An 18,427-nucleotide genomic window follows, 5' to 3' on the forward strand; every position below is an offset into this window, starting at 1 on the left:
TAAAGAATGCTTGAAGATTTCCCCTGTATTCGTGTGCCTTGTATATTTATCATAATATTAATAACAATTATGCCGCATCATCTGCTTGCCATTTCTGAAGCTCAAAGCATTTCAGAAACTGATTAATGGCCAAGACCCGGTAGACAAGTGGCAATAGAAGGGGTAAAGAATGGGAAAAAAACACACACAATTTTATTTCAAAATATGGCATTTCTAATTTAACAACTGCGCTTCAAAAATTGCGTTTTTTGTACCGCCACTGCCGTCGTCTTTCTTTCGCATGCCTGCCATTTAATTATTTTCTTAGAGCTCATTTTATGGGGGCCCAGGGGCTTGCGAGGGGGGTAATGCAGAGATGATGGAGTGTCAGGGGCGGGGGGAGGGAGAGGTAGAGGGGGGCAGCGGAGCGCAGACGGCGGCAGCAAACACATCACACGTTGACCTTGATATGCGCATTCGCAGCGGAACCGCACAACTTGCACACCAGCAAACGAATATAGATACAGCAGGGGTGGAAAACGGAAACCAATTGGAGGTTCTTTAATATTTATTATTACTTAATTTAAAAAACCATTAAACAGCCAAAAAAAACCTTTTATTTCATTGCATTCTAAGGGGATCTAGAAATGCAACCCTGTCAATGATGCCAAAGCGATGTAAGACTCTTAGTGCTGCCAGTGATGCCCATGCACGAAAGCACTTTCAATGATGCCAATGTAATTGAACTAATAAAGAATAGCCCTAATAAATAAGTTTCATACTTATTTTTAAAACTAAGTTTCTTAAATTATAATATAAATCACAATTCTTCTACCCATTTCTAAATCAACGACCGCAATTGTGCCCACATGGACCCCCACTCACACACACTTATATGCAAAGCATTAAATAGAATCGTCGGCGAGAAGAGGAAGCAGAGGGTGTGAGAAAGAGAGGGAGAGGCGCACGCAACGCAGCCTTCAAAGCTTCGCTGTGTTTGTTGCTATTGCCATTCGATTGCACGAGGGAGGTGCGAAAGGGAGGCAAGACCTGGGATCGCCAGAGCGCCAGAGCGGGACAGAAGGCGGGGCGATAAGCATTCGCGGATTGCGAATTGCAGAAACGGAAGGGAACAGGGAACAAGCGAGTATAAATAAATAAATAATGCGAACGGGAACGGGGCACCCACTCACAAAATATGAAAATAAATTGTTTCGCAAAAATTATCTCATCAAAGTGAGCCGCTGTGGCCGTCTCTTTCTAATTGCGGCTGCAGTTGGGTGCGTTAATTTCCGGATATTTTTTATCTCACTCACTCATAACACACATAAATCCCCTTTTGATATTAAATAAATTTAATATATTGCTTGTTTTTTTTTTTTTGGGGACTGCTTCACATTTTTTCCATCCTCATTTTCGGTTTTTGTTGTACGAATGAGTGATTGCATAGACGAACACGCAAAAAGAGAGAGAAAGAGTGAGAGAGGGAGAGGGGATAGAAAGGGAGGGAGCGAGACGTTGCTAATGCGTTGACGTTGACCTTGGTTTTAAAGTCCAAGCTAAATTTGCGCACATTAAAACAAAAAAAAAAAGAAAAGGAACACGGAGGCAAACCCAAAACCGAATTTGAAACCAAAAACGCAGCAAAGTGGAATACACAAATAAAATATTTCAAATACAGTAAGCCCACGCAAACTAGAAATTTCTGCCAATAACTACTACATACATATTCAGGTTAGTAAGTGTTCTGAAATTTTTTCTGTAGTTTTAGTGACCTTGATTGTTTTTTTTATGAAATCCAAAATATATGTCTATATATTTTGTAATTAACTAGTGATAATTATAAATTTTCTTTATAAACTCCACAAGGCCTTGAACACCACAATTTACAATCTCTCTTCTTTTACTTTCTTACCTCATTCCTCACGCACATAAATCAGCTCTTTTCAATGTGCCGTTAATTTTCTGCCTTTGCTTTGCTCTCTGCTTTTCAAGTTCAATGAGACGCGCCCCCAGAAGCGAATGAAACAAAAAATGTGCGTAAAACGTGCGTAAGGCCACGCACACGACGATGACGTCACAAAACCAGTTGATAAGACGTGACGTGGTGCAGGGTAGGCAGGGGGCGGGGGCGGGGTAAGGCCGTTGGCAACTCAGCCCACTTGTTGCCATACAAGAGAACCACTACAACAACAACAACAAAGACACGCGAAACGAAACGAAATAAAACGAAGCGAACGATGAACGAACGCACAAAACGCACACACTCAAGGAAAAAATCTGCGTAAGTGTGCGTCGGTGCGTGCGTGTGTGCTTGGGCTTTGATTGAACGGGTTTTGGCGTTTATCATACATATGTACATATATGTACAAACATACACACGCGCACTCACACACTCACTCGAACATAAATCCGAATGACATTGAACTTGAACTTGGGCGCGAAACGTTTATACTGCGTTCCGAAAATAAACGGTGGGTATGCTCAGTTAAAAGTACTTTCGATATCTTGAAACATCAATAGGGTTTTAAAAATTGAAAAGTTTTTGGAATATTAGAGAATATTATAAAAAAGTTATAAAATATATAAGTAAATATAAAACATATAAAGGTTATATTTGAGAATATTATTAAAAAGGTCTATAAAACATACATAGCTAGTTATAGAACCTATAAAAGTATACAAATTCAGAAATTCCTCTAAAAAATGTGGGTCGTTCTAAAACATATAAGGGTAATATTAGAGAATGTTACAAAAAAAGTCTAGAAAATGAAGGTATTTAGTTCTAAAACATAAAAAGGTAATATTAGAGAATATTATAAAAGAGGTCTAAAATAAATAAGTACTTATAAAACCTATAAAAGTATACAAATTAAAAAATTCCTCTAAAAATTAAAGGTAGTTCTAAAACACACTTATAAAAAAAATCTAAAAAATGTGGATAGCTATAAAACATATAAGGTTATAAAAATTCAGAAATCCCACCCCGGGCGCCTTGATAAAATAACTTTCGGTAATCTACTCTTCAATTGAAAATTAAATTAAAATAAATTTAAAAAAATTAAAAAATATATATTAAACAAAAATAATTGCAAAACCGGGGTATCAAATATTTCGTTTCCAACTGTAAAATTTCCAATGCTATAAAATCGCCTTACGCACTGAGTTTTTTGGTGTCAGTGTGTGAGCTTTTATCAACGGGTACCGTTATCAGATGATAAACAAGTTCGTGTGTGTGTGTGGAATCGGTGTTGATAGTGGGGTAGAGGGGCAGGGGCAGTGGAAGGGGGGTGGTGAAGGGGACATTACGTAGCAACTCGGTTCCAAGGTCGCCAATGCAAATTTATGCGCATTCTGAAAGATTTATGCGGCTTTTTTCTCTTCTTACAGTTTGGATTGCATTGTTAACACAGTTCGTAATTAATTTATGGCTGCTCACACACACACACACACAGGCGTACTAAACACAGATAAGGTCAAAGTAATAGCTGTAAAAACAAATCTTGTTATTTATCTAGCATTCGTTGTAAGAGATATATTTTCGATTAGGCCTAATCACTTGTGTAATTCAGCTGAATTCGGGCAAAATACCCAATTGAATTTGGTATAATTATTCTTTCAATCGAGTTGGTTTTTTGGAGCAGGTTGAGCGCAGCTGGGGCCGAGCTAATTGCAGGTAGACAGGTAGAAAACAACGGACGGCGCCACACAATAGCGTCTAAATAATATCCGCCCAATGGTCAGTATACATATAGAATTTATATATCACTCTGATTTTATTTTATTTCTTATTTTTTGAGGGCATTCCAAGCAGCTAGCCTGCGCACGCACAAAAGCTGACGCCGTGCCGGAAGGTCCGTCTGGCAGGTTCTTCAGATCCTCGCGCCCCGCATCCAGATCTCAGGTGGGAGTCCCTTGTCCTTTGTCATTGCCCAACAATTGCGTGAGACGAAATCTTCGCCGCTGGTCAGCCTTTGTGGTCACCTGAGTTTATGGTCTTTCGGGGCCGGAAGCTTCCAAGACGACCACAAGAAGGGAAGGACAAAGCACGGACCCCAAGAAGCGAGTAAGAAAGGTAAGAAATGGCACACCCTACTTTGAAATACCCTTTAAAACTTAAGTTATATGGTGAAGCATTATTGAAATAGTGCTTTTTAATATTATAAAATAATATGAAATATGATAATGATATCATATCATATATGATATTATACCAAATATTATGAAAGAAATGTTTTGGTATCATAACGTTTGGCTTGATATCAAACAGTTATATAGGATCTAAGATATTATATTGTTTGCTAATGACTATCATAAAGAGTGTAATCTATAAAGAACGAGGGACAGCGCACTTAAAGGTGTATTTCTATTTCTAATATTATGAAAGATAAAATTCATATCATAACGTTTGGTTCGATATTATATGATTATATGGGATCTAAGGTATTGTTGTTTGCTAAATACTATTACAAAGAGTAAAATTTATGTTTAGTATTATAATGGAACCAACTCTAATTATGTATTATATGGGATCTAAGTTGTAAGATTACAATTATTTTTTTAAATAATATGATATGGTCTAAGGGATCTAAGATATTGTTGAGCCCTAAGGACTCCCATGAAGAGTATATCTTTTATAAACAACGAGGGACAGTGCACTTGACCTGCCGAAAATAAATTTTGCTTTGGTCTGCTTAGAGGTGGTGAAGAGCGATTTCGAAGGCCATTCGCTGGCCGCAGGATTATCCCACGCTAAGCAACAAAAGCGGTATGCAGGATATACCTACCAATATACCTATAGATATATACAGGTATATAGGAACTTGCGACGCATTGTTGCCCCCAAGACGAAACTAAATCCCCTGCCTCCGCAATCAAATCAAAGAATCGATGCCGCACACTCGCATAAAAGTAATATTGATTTGTGCCGTTCCGTTGTTGCTGTTAACAATTTGTTGCAAATTGTAAAATGTTGCCGGCAACATAATTTAATTGACACCGTTGTGGGCACGGCAGCAACACGATCAACGGACAACAGCAACAATTGCAGCAGCAACATTAAATGCAATTCGATCACTTGGCAACGAGTTCCTTGTGGCATGCCACAGAAAAAAAGAGAGAGGAAGTTTATGGGAGAATGTAAAATATTTACTTCTTTTGAATTTATTTAAATTTGGAAAGGTTTAAGTTATTAGAAAATTATTTTCCCAAAGTTTAGTTTATTATAATATTTTAAAGCACAGTTTAAAAGTCTCAAGTTCAAGATTCTTATAAGTTTTGAAGACCATTGATAAAGACAATGATCTTGAGATTGAATTTAAAAAATGTATTGTTAAGCAATAGCTTATTAATTTGCTGTTCAATGAATGTTTATTATATAAATGAACATATTATATCATTTATAGCACTTAAGATCCCATTTTCTTTTTGGACTTTTACCCTCATCTGCTTGATTAGGGATTAGCTTGAGTTTCCTACAAACTCGCTGATTAATGGGGCACTTTTTTTGGTTGCTTGTCAGTGATTAATCTTATTTTATGCAACACCAACACCCAAAATTCCAAAAAAAAGAAAGAATTCAATAAGCAAAAAATCAAGCTGAGGGATAGAGAATGCGAAAAGCAGCGCCAACGCATGCGCAACGCGATTATTTTCAGTTTCAGTTTGAGATTGAGATTCAGTTCCTGTTGCTGACGTCAGACTTTTGAGCCGAGACATTTGTGCATAGTTTTACTGCCTGATATTGCTGCTGTTTGTTGGTGTTGCTGCTGTTGGTGTTGCTGTTGCTGCTGTTGGTGTTGCTGCTGCTGCTGCTGTTGTTGCCGGGCCACGCAGCTCGTGTCGCTGCTGACCTTCAAACTGGGTTTTAATTTAGCCTGGCCTGCGTTTCAGTCATCCCTCTCTGTCTTTCTTGCTGCCCTAATGCTAGAATAATGGTCTCAAGGGGGGGAAAGAGGGGCAGAAAGGGGCAGGGGGCGGGGGCGCCTTTGGCAGGCGGCTTGTGCAACAATTACTAATTATATACTATACAGAGTTGGGTTTCTATATCTATCTATAAAGCCCATACACAGCTGGCAATTCTAATGAGATACGCTATCTTTTTCCTTCTTTTTTTTTAGTATTGCCGTATGCGTTTCCAGCTCGACTTGAGTGAGAGGGACGGGTGTAGGAGGGATAGAGAGGGGCATAGCCAGATATAAATCTGTTGAAAATGCGCATAATTATAGCAGGCAGCAGCAGCAACAGGCAACAAGTCGTCGTCGTCGTCGTCGTCGCCAGTCGTGACAAGAAAAGTTGTTAATTTTAATTATAAAAAATTTTATTTTACTCTTTTTTGCACGTTTTATTTGAATTTGCCCCGCTGTCTCTGCTTTTGCATTGTTTTTTCTATTTTTTTTTGGTACTTAAAGATTTGCTGCATGTTAGGCCAACAAGTGTAGTGAAATTGCGTCAACATTTGAGCCGATATGAGTAATTAAAATAATGTAAAGGTGACAGGGAAACAAGGAATTTAATTTAAAGTCAGGTAAAATAATCATGTAATATCTTTGAACTTTTCATTCTCTATCCTGTCGACATATTTCAAATACTTTTGGCCAACAATCGCATACTTAGGCAGGAAAAAAATGTAACAAATGAAGCCAAAAATGTGGCAAAAATGTTAATGGACATGCTGAAAATGCCAAAACGAGGCAACAAGCAAATAACTCAAAAAACGAAACCGAATGCAAGCACACAACTCATGCACATGTAAGGCTGGTCACACTTTTTGCATACCCTAACAATCGATAAATGCGTAGTTAAAGTAAGGAAATTGATTAATTCAGAAAATATTACGGTAGTATACATTGTTTAATTAATTTTCAATAAAAATTACAAAGTTATCAATTTAATGTGCCATTCAAAATGAATTTAATCGATTGCCAGTGTACTACGACTTCGATTTCAATCGATTTTTTTTCTTTTTGGCTGGCATCGCAGCGTGTATTTATCCATGTCCGTGTGTGAGTTGTAAATTAACAATTATTGGTTATTAACATGACAATTTTATACGATTTTAATGCATGCCTCGGCGGCAGCAGCAGCAGCAACAACAGCAACAGCAGCAACAGCAACGCGAGCAACATAAAGAAATGTCGGCAAGTCACATTTGAAGGCATTTAATTGAATGCGTGAATTGCTTTTGTTGATTGCACTGACGTTGACTGAGGCAGCGACAGCAGCAACAGCAACAGCAGCAGCAGCAGCAGCAACAGCAGCAGCAACAACAGCAGCAACATTAGCAGCTGCCTGAGAGCAACTTGTTGATGTTGCTGCCGTGTTGTTGCATAGTTGGCCGCGTGAAAACGTGACGTTTGAGAGCGGCTCAGATTAACAGGCAGATTCGAATGTAAAATCTCGCTGGCAACAACAAGCGTTTTGAATATTTTTGTATAATTTTCCAATTTAAATTAACAGTTTTGCCTGTGTTGCTGGATTTTTCCCAGGCCAAAAAAAGAGAGGGAGAAATAATAAATATTGCCGCTGGCAGCGAAAAATACGAGTTATAGTTGCTGCTGTTGCTTCTATGCAATTTTTGTTGCTGTTGCAGTTGTTGTTGCTGCTGGTAAACCATTGTCTTAGTATCGTCGTTATTTTTTGTGTGTGTTTGTAATATAATCAATTGATTGCTAATTGATAATTATGGCATACGTAATGCGAGTCGTGTTCTAAGGCAATTGCTTTATCTGCCGGAATGGCTGGGTGTGCGCTGATCCTATATTTTCTCCAATATTTTTAGGGGGCTGGGCTATCTGACTCTTTTGTGCTCATAAGAATATTCCATTTTTTAAGTAATATGCAAGCAGTGAGATATTTTTTTGACCGTATTTGGAGGGAATATAGCCCTACCTTAGCTGAAATTCCTACTTCCCAATCAAAGAGCTTCGATTACAGCACCTTTGCTATTATATTTGACATTTTGCCATTCGATTCATGTGTGTATGCAATTTTTTTTTGGGCCCATTCACCACCTGACAGCATTCACATTCGCAGTTATTACACATTTTATGTGGTTAATTATCAAATTATATTGTAGTTTGGCCTGTCTCGATGGATTAGCGCATTTGAGGCTCGTACGTGACCACGCGGCGTATGCGCAATGGCCAGGCGGTGCTCGACACATTACGCATACGCGGTGTTGTCCAAGAGAAAACCGCAAGACAATTTGCAATGGGCAACATTTCGGGGATTGGAAGGGGGGTTGGAGTGGAAAATTGAAATGATAATTGCACTTGCCCCACCCACCCCCAGAAAAAACAAAAAAAAAAAGGAAAAACTCAACCCACGCCTTGCTGCTCCACATTATGAGCGATGAAAGATAAATATGTTGGTTCAGCTTTTTGGATTTTTGAATTTTTGGCTTTCGGTTTTCGGCGATTTGTTCGATTCGCGTTGTTAACATAAAATCGCAATTAGTTGGCATTTTGTGTGTGGGGCAACGGCGCCGCTTTATGTACGTACATACGTATGTTGTTCTGTTTTATTAATAATCTCTTGTTACAAAATTATGCAAAACAATTTATCACAAATTTGTTTCTGGGGGGCTGTTTACCATTGTTAGATTTTTTTCCTTGGCTTGGGCGTGGCTTTTATGAAAAATTTGCATTTACATTCTTTTGGCATTTTCTTAATCTAGTTTTTTTTTTAAGCATATACAAATTCTTGGCATTTTTAGAACAGTTTCTTTTAACCTTTTTATCATTGCTTAATTGTAAATTAAATTGCCTATTTAAATACAAAAGCTGTATAAATTAAATTTGCATTAAGAGTTTCAATTGTGTTAAATCGCTTTGCAAGTCCCACATAAATTAAGCACTTTAATGGTTTTTTAAATGTAATTTAAAGGCATTTCTGCTCTGGTTTGTTTAAATGAAATTTGAATTGAGTAAATATCAAATTTATTGACACTTTAATGTTTATGGCCAGGCCAACAAATTGGCGCTGCATATGTTGTTGTTGCCGGCCTGCAACATGTGTTGCAAGTTGTTGCAGCTGTCAATAGAGGCGGTCACGTCATGTTGCTGTTGCTGTTGCCGTTGCTGTTGCTGTTGTTACCATTGCAGTTGCAGTTGCAACATTGTTGTTGCTGTTGCTGCTGCCTCGTTGCATTGTCAAAAATGTGTTGTTGTCGGTGCCCGTTGTTGCCCGTTGTTAAGTGTTTTGCCTTTGCATATTTCTGGCATGTCTGGCATGTTGTTTAACACCCTGTTATACCCAATCGAAGCCATGTCCATGCAAATTTACCCAAAACCATAGAGGCAGAAGGGGGGGGAGCAAGTCAATCAGACTCTTAGCTGACCAACAAATCAGCTTAAGACAACAGACACACTTGGAAAAAACGAACTTCTTCTCTAAAGTCCAAAAAAAGAAAACGAAACAAATGTAGTAGGGTGCCTCAAATATTTGAACAGAAATTTGCCTGCTAGGGAAAAGTCATTGAAAGTCATTTGCCAACGTGGGGCGATGACGGCCCAGCCCCGCCCATTTCCGCCCCCTCTTGACCTGTCCGCAACGACATTTGTTACACTTTGTTTGCCTTTCGGCTGCTTCTCGTTGTCGGCCAAAATCAAAAAAAAAAGAGGGGGCGAAAAAAACGTAGGAAAATCTCTCTAAACGGGCAAAAAATAACCAGTGGATGTGAGGCAGCTGCGAACGATTCTCAAATCGCATCAAATATCAACCGAGCATACGTTAAATGCCTCAAATTGAGTTAAAGTGCCGACGCCCGTCTATCCGCCTATCCCCCTCTCGCTCTCTCTCCCTCTTCCGCCCGCTTCCTGTCTCGCTTCCACACTCCAGCAGGACAAAGGCCTGTGGCAAAAACACAGGAGCCGGGGAAAAAGGCAAACTACAACTGCAAATGGTGGGTAAAAAAATCACTTCCACACGATGCCCAGGAATCGACTGAAGAGAGGGGAGGACGAGGAGTTTCTGGCAGGAAAATACATTTTTGTAATAGCCAACAAGTCCTAAAAATATGGTATGCCTATTTTCACAAAAATTGAAATCCCATTTTTTTGTCAATGTTTTGGATGCCAAAGATGAAATAAATGTCCGAATAAGGAATGTCATACCTCGTTGGACTCGTAGTTAAATTTCCAATCTATTGGCATTAAAGCCAAAAAAATTTATTTTTTTGCCATTTTTCGCAAAAAGGTGATGAAACCCCTACAAAAACTGCGAAAATTGGTCAAAAAATAAATTTTCATAAAAGTGATGAGGATCGTTAGCGTATTAAGCAAGCTGCTCAAAACAGTCGGTCTTTTAGTTGTACGCCTTGAATTGGCTGAACTACGATGAAAAAACCGAAAAAAAATGTCGCATTTTTGGCAAAAATCTGAATTTTGTATTTATGACATATTAACACTTTTTTCGCCGTTTTTTGGCTGCCATAACAAAAATATAAGTCAGAATGAGGAATGTCATACCTCGTTGAGCTCGTTGTTTAATTTCCAATCGATTGGCATTCTAACCTGAAAATTTTTAATTTTTGCCATTTTTTGCAAAAAAAAAATTATGAAAAATGAGAAAATTGGTCAAAAAATAAATTTTGCTTAAAATGATAAGGATCGTTAGCGTATTTAGCAAGCTGCTCAAAACAGTCGGTATTTTGGCTGTACGCCTTGATTTGGCTAAATTATGATGGAAAAACCGAAAAAAAATTCGCATTTTTGACAAAAATCAGAATTTTGTATTTATGACGAAAATTTGAACCCTTTTTTCGCCGTTTTTTGGCTGCCATGACAAAAATAAATGTCAGAATGAGGAATGTCATACCTCGTTGAGCTCGTTGCTTAATTTCCAATTCAATGGCATTCTAACCTGAAAATTCTTTATTTTTGCCATTTTTCGAAAAAAAAGTGACAAAAATGCAAAAATTTGTCAAAAAATGTATTTTTATAAAAGTGATGAGGATCGTTAGCATATTAAGCAAGCTGCTCAAAACAGTCGGTCTTTTAGCTGTACGATTTAATTTGGCTAAAATATGATGAAAAAACCGAAAAAAAACCGCATTTTTGACAAAAATCAGAATTTTGTATTTATGACGAAAATTTGAACCCTTTTTTCGCCGTTTTTTGGCTGCCATGACAAAAATAAATGTCAGAATGAGGAATGTCATACCTCGTTGAGCTCGTTGTTTAAATTCCAATCGATTGGCATGCTAACCTGAAATTTTTTTATTTTCTGCCATTTTTCGAAAAAATGTGATGAAAAAACCGAAAAAAAACCGCATTTTTGACAAAAATCAGAATTTTGTATTTATGACGAAAATTTGAACCCTTTTTTCGCCGTTTTTTGGCTGCCATGACAAAAATAAATGTCAGAATGAGGAATGTCATACCTCGTTGAGCTCGTTGTTTAAATTCCAATCGATTGGCATGCTAACCTGAAATTTTTTTATTTTCTGCCATTTTTCGAAAAAATGTGATGAAAATGAGAAAATTGGTCAAAAAATAAATTTTCCTAAAAATGATGAGGATTGTTAGCATATTAAGCAAGCTGTTCAAAACAGTCGGTCTTTTAGCTGTACGCCTTGAATTGGCTGAGCTACGATGAAAAAACCGAAAAAAAATTTTGTATGTTTGACAACAATTTGAATATTGTCTTTTTGATAAAAATCGGAACCAATTTTTTGGCCCTAAAAATTCAGTATTTTGGCTGCCAAAACAAAAATATGAGTCAGAATGAGGAATGTCATACCTCGTTGGGCTCGTTGCTTAATTTCCAATGCAATGGCATTTTAACCTGGAAATTTTTTATTTTTGCCATTTTTCCCAAAAAATGTGTTACTAAAAAATGCAAAAATTGGTCAAAAAATAAATTTCCTTAAAAGTGATATGGATCGTTAGCATATTAAGCAAGCTGCTCAAAACAGTCGGTCTTTTAGCTGTACGCCCTAAATTGGCTAAACTATGAATGAAAAAAACCGAACAAAATGTTGAATTTTTGACAGAAATCTGAATCTGATTAATAAATAAATACAGTGCACACAATTATATTTCCCAACAATCTGTGTTCTAAGCAGTTCTAAGCAGGCCCAACTTCATGTGCGACCCTCGCAAATGCACTACCCACGCACATGAGCGCATATTTGGCTTGGCTCCATTTCAGGACGCATGGCCAGGATGCAGGACCATCCAGCCGACGCCACTGGCTCTGCACCTTTTTTATATTTTTTCCGTCGCCCCTGCCGGCCTGCTTTCCATTGAATTGACTTTGGCCTGGCTGGCATGTCCTGGCCGCATGTCCTGGCTGTCCTGGCCACTGATCCTGACTCCTCGCCGACCGAGTGGCTGAGTGCCTGCTGTCATCATTGCCTCGTTCATCGACACTTTGCTTTTTAATCAATTTAACAATTTTTTGTTGTTCGTCCCCGCATCCTTTGGTGTCCTTGCTTCGGGGACTCGATTTCCAAGGCGCCTGCGGATTCGTTTCGGCATGCATACATATACGTATCTACATCTACATGTGGGTATATGCAAAAGTAATTGACAGTTCAGGTCTCTGGGTCCTGCCATCCTTGGGATGCACAATCCTTCGCAGCCTCCTTAGTCGATCCATCCGTCTAAAATGCCGACAGTTGTTTCTCCGCTCTATGTGTGCATTTGCTAATTAGTTTGCCCAGGCATCCGAGGACATGTGTCCTCCCTGACTACTTGATTTTTCAATTCTTTCTGTTTTCCCAGCCCTTTTTTCGCCACTCGTTTGGGTACGAGTGTCTAAAAAGGAAATGAACTCATCAGTTTGTTTGTTTGTTTGTTTGCCATTTCTTCATTCTTCTGCCATCCATGCCTAATGAAGTTGATTTGCCAGTAAACAGAGGAGTGGCCCCAGAATGTCCTTTGCATCGAACTGGAAATGAGTTAATCGAGTGGCTCTGCAGTTTTCCCATTTTTTGGGAATTTTGTCAATTGAATGGATTTCGGTTAAGCATCGAAAAGCACAGAAACTAATTAAGATTGATCAGCTTTGGTGGGAGATTCCCCTGTTGGCTGTATTGATTCGTTTTGCAAAAGGATTTCTTTTGGTTAATCATCCATTGTTTTCTGGTATTTTTTCAGTAAGTTTAAAATTGTTTCTTTTTAACTTGGGTATCTCAATTAGTATATGTTCCTCAAAAATAATAAAGATTGATGAGATTTGTAAAGAGATTTCCTTTGCTGGCCATATTGATTAGCTTTATGAAAGGATTTCTTAACCATCCATCCTTAACCCATTACTTTGTGGTATTTTTTCAGCAGCTTTTAAATTACTCTTATTATTTTCTGGTATTTTTCAGTAATTTTTAAATTGACTCTTATTAACTAAAGTGTCAATTAGTATTGGTTGAGACAGTTTTTTCCTTTGGCATTTCCAGTTTGCGCTGCCCTCCTCTCTTGGGATAATTTTCCATGCCCATTCTCATTTTCATTCTGATCATCGCTTAAACCCTCCCCAACCCTCTTCTCCTCCTTTGGCTAATGAAAATGTTTTGCGAGTGTCTGAGATGCACATTTATAATTGAACAATTTACCAGTTTTCCTGGCCAGATTCAAAAATAACTTTATCAACTTCTTCTTCGACTTTTTCGCTCCTCGCTTCTTTGGCTGCAAGTCTAGTTTTGTTGGTAAGGAAAACACTGGCCACATTGGCCACAGTTAACGCAGTTAAATATTTTCCGCTTAATTTAACAGGAATTTCAATTGACAGACGTGAGCACGAAGTGGTTGGTTGTTGGTGTTGCTGCTGTGGTTGTTGGTTGTTGGTGTTGCTGGTGTGGTTGTTGCTGTTGCTGCTGTTGTTGCTGCTGTTGTCGTCTGGGCAACGCATGATTTATGCACTCACACTTGGCGAGAGGAAGAGGAAGAGATAGATGACTGCGGTTGCACCGCCGTCAATTTCCATTAGATGCTGACCTTGTCAACATGTTGCCGGGCCAGCAGCAATTGCAATTGCTTGTTGCTGCTGTTGCTGTTGCAGTAGCAACATTCGCTGCTGGCGTCGCTGCATTGGCTCGCGTTAAGTTGACAATTTACTGACAAATGTGTAAATTGCATTTGATCTTGTTGCTGTTGCTGCGTTAATTTATGCGCCTGGCATTTCAAGGAAAAAACACATAAAAAAAGAAAAACCAGAGGGGCGGAGGAGCAACAATAACAAAAGAGGTAGACAGCCACTGCAGCGTCGACCTTGATGGTCAACTTCCGCATTTTACAGTTTCAGTTTGCCCATTCGCAGTTTTCCCAGGCAATGGGAATGGAATTTTCTTCGAGTGAGCGGCGGAAAACGTTGCAAATATCATTTGTAAATAAGCCTGTCATTGGTAACCCAGTTGATAAAAAATCTCACAAATAGGGTCCATTAAGAAATATTACCAAAAGAAAAAAAGAAAATTAAATGATACTATGAATGGGAAAAAATACTAGACAAGAATTAACCTTTTTAAAAAAATATTTTTACCCAATTTTTTTAGACTTATTTTAAAAGGGTATAATATGGATAAGTGAAAAAAAGAATTTAAAGTAAAATATAAATTAAATGTATTAAATAAAAATATGTTTTCAAGTTCCTTATTTGATATTTGCAGTATGACCAGATGCCTATTTAAGGCAAGATCTACTTTTTATGAGCTTTACCACAATATTTGATTCCGGTTTGTTCAACAACTTTGCCTATGAAAAATTATTTACCTAAGTAACAAAGTTACTACCATGATATTTTTATAATTTAAGCAACTAGTTATGAGAATACATTGTTTTGGCTAAAAGTTTTTATGAAATATTTTAAGTAGTAAATATATATGCCCAAGGAACCAAGTTCTGTTAAGGTGACTTGGGTTTATAACGTTTTAGATGCAATAATGATGTTATTATTTATTTATATTAAGAGATTATTAAACAAGTACTCACCTTATGGGCTCTGATGGATGTGCCCTCTGAACAAACTAGTGTGACGTCCACCAGGCTCCCGTCTTGTAGTAATTGACTAAACACCCCTAACAGGTTGGATTGGTAATTGTTCCACCTCAAGCAGTAGTGCTCACTGCCCATGTCGGTGACAGCTTACGCTGCTGCAAGAATACAAAAAAAAGAACACAGTGTGTGCAAGGTGTATAATTAATAATTAGTTGAGTTGGGGCTGGTGGGCAAAAGGCATTTTTATTGAAAACAAGTGAGAATGACTCGACGCGACCCGCGCGACTCTCGATCGAGAATAATAATTTCTTAATTTGGTGTTCGGGCTGCTGCTAATTGAAATTGCGTAATCAACTGCAGATACATGCACTCAGATAGGTGTATCTTTGTATCGGCGTATCTTTAGATGCAATTAATGCCAAAGCTTTAGCACAAATGCCAAACAAATTGCGAAATCTTGCCCAGGGTTCACAAATGTCACTGCCACCCAACAAAATATATAAAAAAAAATTTGTATTTTCAGGGGGTTATCTGCGGGTTGAGAGGCAATTGAGGGCGTGACTAGGCGTGTCACTGCGTTATTTCCATAACAAAATGCTGACTTTGCAGTTTCATTCAAGTTTTTTTTTCATATTTCTTGTTTGGGCCACAAAAATCAATAGTTCCTTTACGAATTTTAGTTTTTGTACTCTCTTGGGCCTAAAATATTCCATCAATATGTTATGCGAAAGCTTTGCCAGACTCTGCTTTCAATATTCCCAGACACTTTCGGCCTTTTACTTTAATTGGCAGTTAAGTTTTTGAGCCGGCTTTAACTGTCTCTTCGCAGATCGCGCCATCAGTTTGCATTAATTTGATGGCTAAATAATTAATCGGGCAGCCGACTCGATCCAGGCAATCAACGAAACGATCTGAAATTAGGCAGGGCCCCCAACTCAAAAAAAAAAAGAAAAAAAAACCCAAGAAAGAAATTGCAAACGAACACCAAGCCCCAATGGTAACAGCAAACATTTCCGGCCAAACAACGCTGTTTTGATGGCTAACTGTCGCTGTTGTTGTTGTTACTGTTTCCCCTGTTGGTGTTGGAAATCTCAGTTGCAAGAGAAAAAAAAAATGGCAAAAAAAAGAAACGAAATAATAACGAAGCAATAAACTCTGAATTTATTTCAACAAATAAAACTTTGATTTATTGCACTACGCACCGGGCACACAGCATGCAACGGATCTCGGTCCCAGCGCCCCTGGAAAACCCCTTTTCCCCTCCCCGAAAACAGACCCCCTTTGTGCCCCCGTGAGCCCCTGGAAGTGGAGCCCCTCGAAGCGATTTCGCAGCTCGATAACGATATTATAGAGGAGTTAGAATCTGTATCTGAGTATCTGAGGCCATTGCGATCGTAAAGCGTAAATTACGCATGCATTTTGTTATTTCCCCGTCTCTCTGGCTCTTTTCCCGGATTTTCCTCTAGGTGGAAAATTCGTGCGAACTTTTAGTGGGGCACACAAAACACTTGGCACTGCAAAAAAAAAAGGAATTGGAAACATAAAAATCGCCATTAAAATGGTTCCTTTTCCCGTTAGCACTGGCTTATATCGATTTCTAAAAATAATAATAGAGCTGTTTCTATAGCCCAACTAGTGCTTAAAAAGTTGTAATTTCATTTAATCGGTATTTTTCATATGACTTCCTTAAAATGGCTATCTTTTCTGAAGAGTTTCCGTTTGTACTAATTTTATTTCTTAAAAACCAATCAAATATTTCTATTGAATTACAATAATTTTACCCTCTTTATATCAATTCTATTTGTTTGATTTTTTTAGAGGGTTCTTTTTTTGAAGAGGTATTAATAGCAATTAAATAAAAATATATTTCTTTAGCTTAATTAGTGATTAAAAACTCGAATTTTCATTGGTTCAATATTATTCATATGAGTTTTTTAAATTTTAAATATTTTCAGCAAACCTTTTGAATATATTTTTATTATTTGAAGGCAGGCAACTCTTGCATTTCCATATTTCTTCACTCCTTACTGCAAGTGTGGTTTTTCTAGCTTTTGGGAAACTTTTAGTGTTTCCTTAACCTTTTCACAGTATTTCCCATTCAGTTAAAGATCGCACACACACACACATTGAGGAAAAGCCAAAATGTTGGCCTGGAAATTATGGCCCAAGTGGCAGGCAACACGCAATGGCTAAAGGTCGACACATCGGCAGCAGCAGCAGCAGCAGCAGCACAGCAGCAACATCAGCAACACAGCGGCAACAGAGGGAAAAACTTCTTGTTTCTTTTTTAGACTTTTTCCATTTGCATGCAACGGCAGGTCGACACTTAATTAAGAGAAGTTGCCAGTGGCCATGTTGCTGCTGTGCGGCAATGTTGCTGCTGCTGCTGTTGCTGCTGGCGTGTTGCTGCTGCTGCTGCTGCTGCCCACGCATGATTTTTGAATTAGCGCTGTGTGTAGTAACAACAACTAATATAATTGACAGTTGTTGCTGATCTGCTGTTGCTGTTGCTGTTGTCGCTGCTTTGCCTACGTGTTCTGTTGCAGACGTCAATGACTGCCTGCAATGCATGCTAAGTAGGAGAAATATAGACAAAAACCTAAAAAAAAAATGCAGCCGAGCCCCAGAGAAAGCCGCTAAAAAATAGCAGAGAATAAAGAAAAAATCTGCTGTGTTGCATGCAATTTGGGTCTGTTAATTGTTGTTGCTGCTGCGATTTATGCCGCTTGCATGCTAATTATGAGAGGGGTTTTTAGGAAAAAAAAAAAGACGGCCAAAATGGGTGGGCGAAAGGGGGGGGGGAGGCAGGGGAAAAGGGGCAAGAAGGCTCGACCATTACTGACAACTAAATCAGTCAAATGATGATGGGCCGCTGCGGCTTCCTATAGAGTTTTCAGCCAAGTTAATGAGCAGCGTAAGACAGGCAGCCGGCCTGGCAAAGGGGCCTCTTGGCCAACTGATCTCCCACAGTGCACAGTTTCTGGTCAAGATGCTCTTTTCGGTTCTCAGCTCATAGTTCTTAGTTCCTAGTTGGTTATTTTCAATTAAAGACCCCCGCCGCTGCAGGTTCCTAAACTCAGTCAGCATATGTTGCTGCTGTGCCAGGTGATGTTGCTGCTGTTGCTACTGCAATGCCCGATGTTGCTGCCGTCGCTGGCCTAAAACTCATTAATATTGAAATTTGTTCGTGTGCATGAGTTATTAGCAATTTTCTAATTAAGGCTCCCTGACGAGCCGCCAACGATTCTTGGCCCCCCTTTTAAAAACCCCCCTCCTCATGCTTGGCCGCTCACCTGAGGCGCCTGCCCCGCCCCCTTGGCCACCCCCCAATGTCACACCCACAAGAAGGCCGCCGTTTTGCCTTTCATGTTTCGTTTTTTTCTGCTTTTATTACTACTATTTTTTTCATGAATGCGTTTTTTTTGCTCCTCAGCCACTGGAGAAATTTGCATTTGATTTATTTATTTATAAACTTAATTGCCAAGTGGTTTTTAAAGTGGGCGGGACGGGTT

General features: G+C 38.7%; 1 protein-coding gene across 6 annotated transcripts in view; it reads right to left on the reverse strand.

The window, feature by feature from the left end:
• Positions 1-18,427, reverse strand: part of mamo (maternal gene required for meiosis) — a 159,293-nt gene that overhangs the window by 42,921 nt on the left and 97,945 nt on the right. For all 6 annotated transcript variants that reach the window (XM_070997415.1, XM_036820755.3, XM_070997416.1 and 3 more), the window contains one exon: positions 14,910-15,070. In XM_070997415.1, the coding sequence (XP_070853516.1) occupies positions 14,910-15,050 (141 nt within the window). In that variant the 5' untranslated portion in view covers positions 15,051-15,070. The remainder of the gene's footprint in view (positions 1-14,909; positions 15,071-18,427) is intronic.

Source organism: Drosophila suzukii, chromosome X (assembly GCF_043229965.1).
Source record: "Drosophila suzukii chromosome X, CBGP_Dsuzu_IsoJpt1.0, whole genome shotgun sequence".
In the NCBI taxonomy this organism is placed as follows: Eukaryota; Metazoa; Arthropoda; class Insecta; order Diptera; family Drosophilidae; genus Drosophila; species Drosophila suzukii.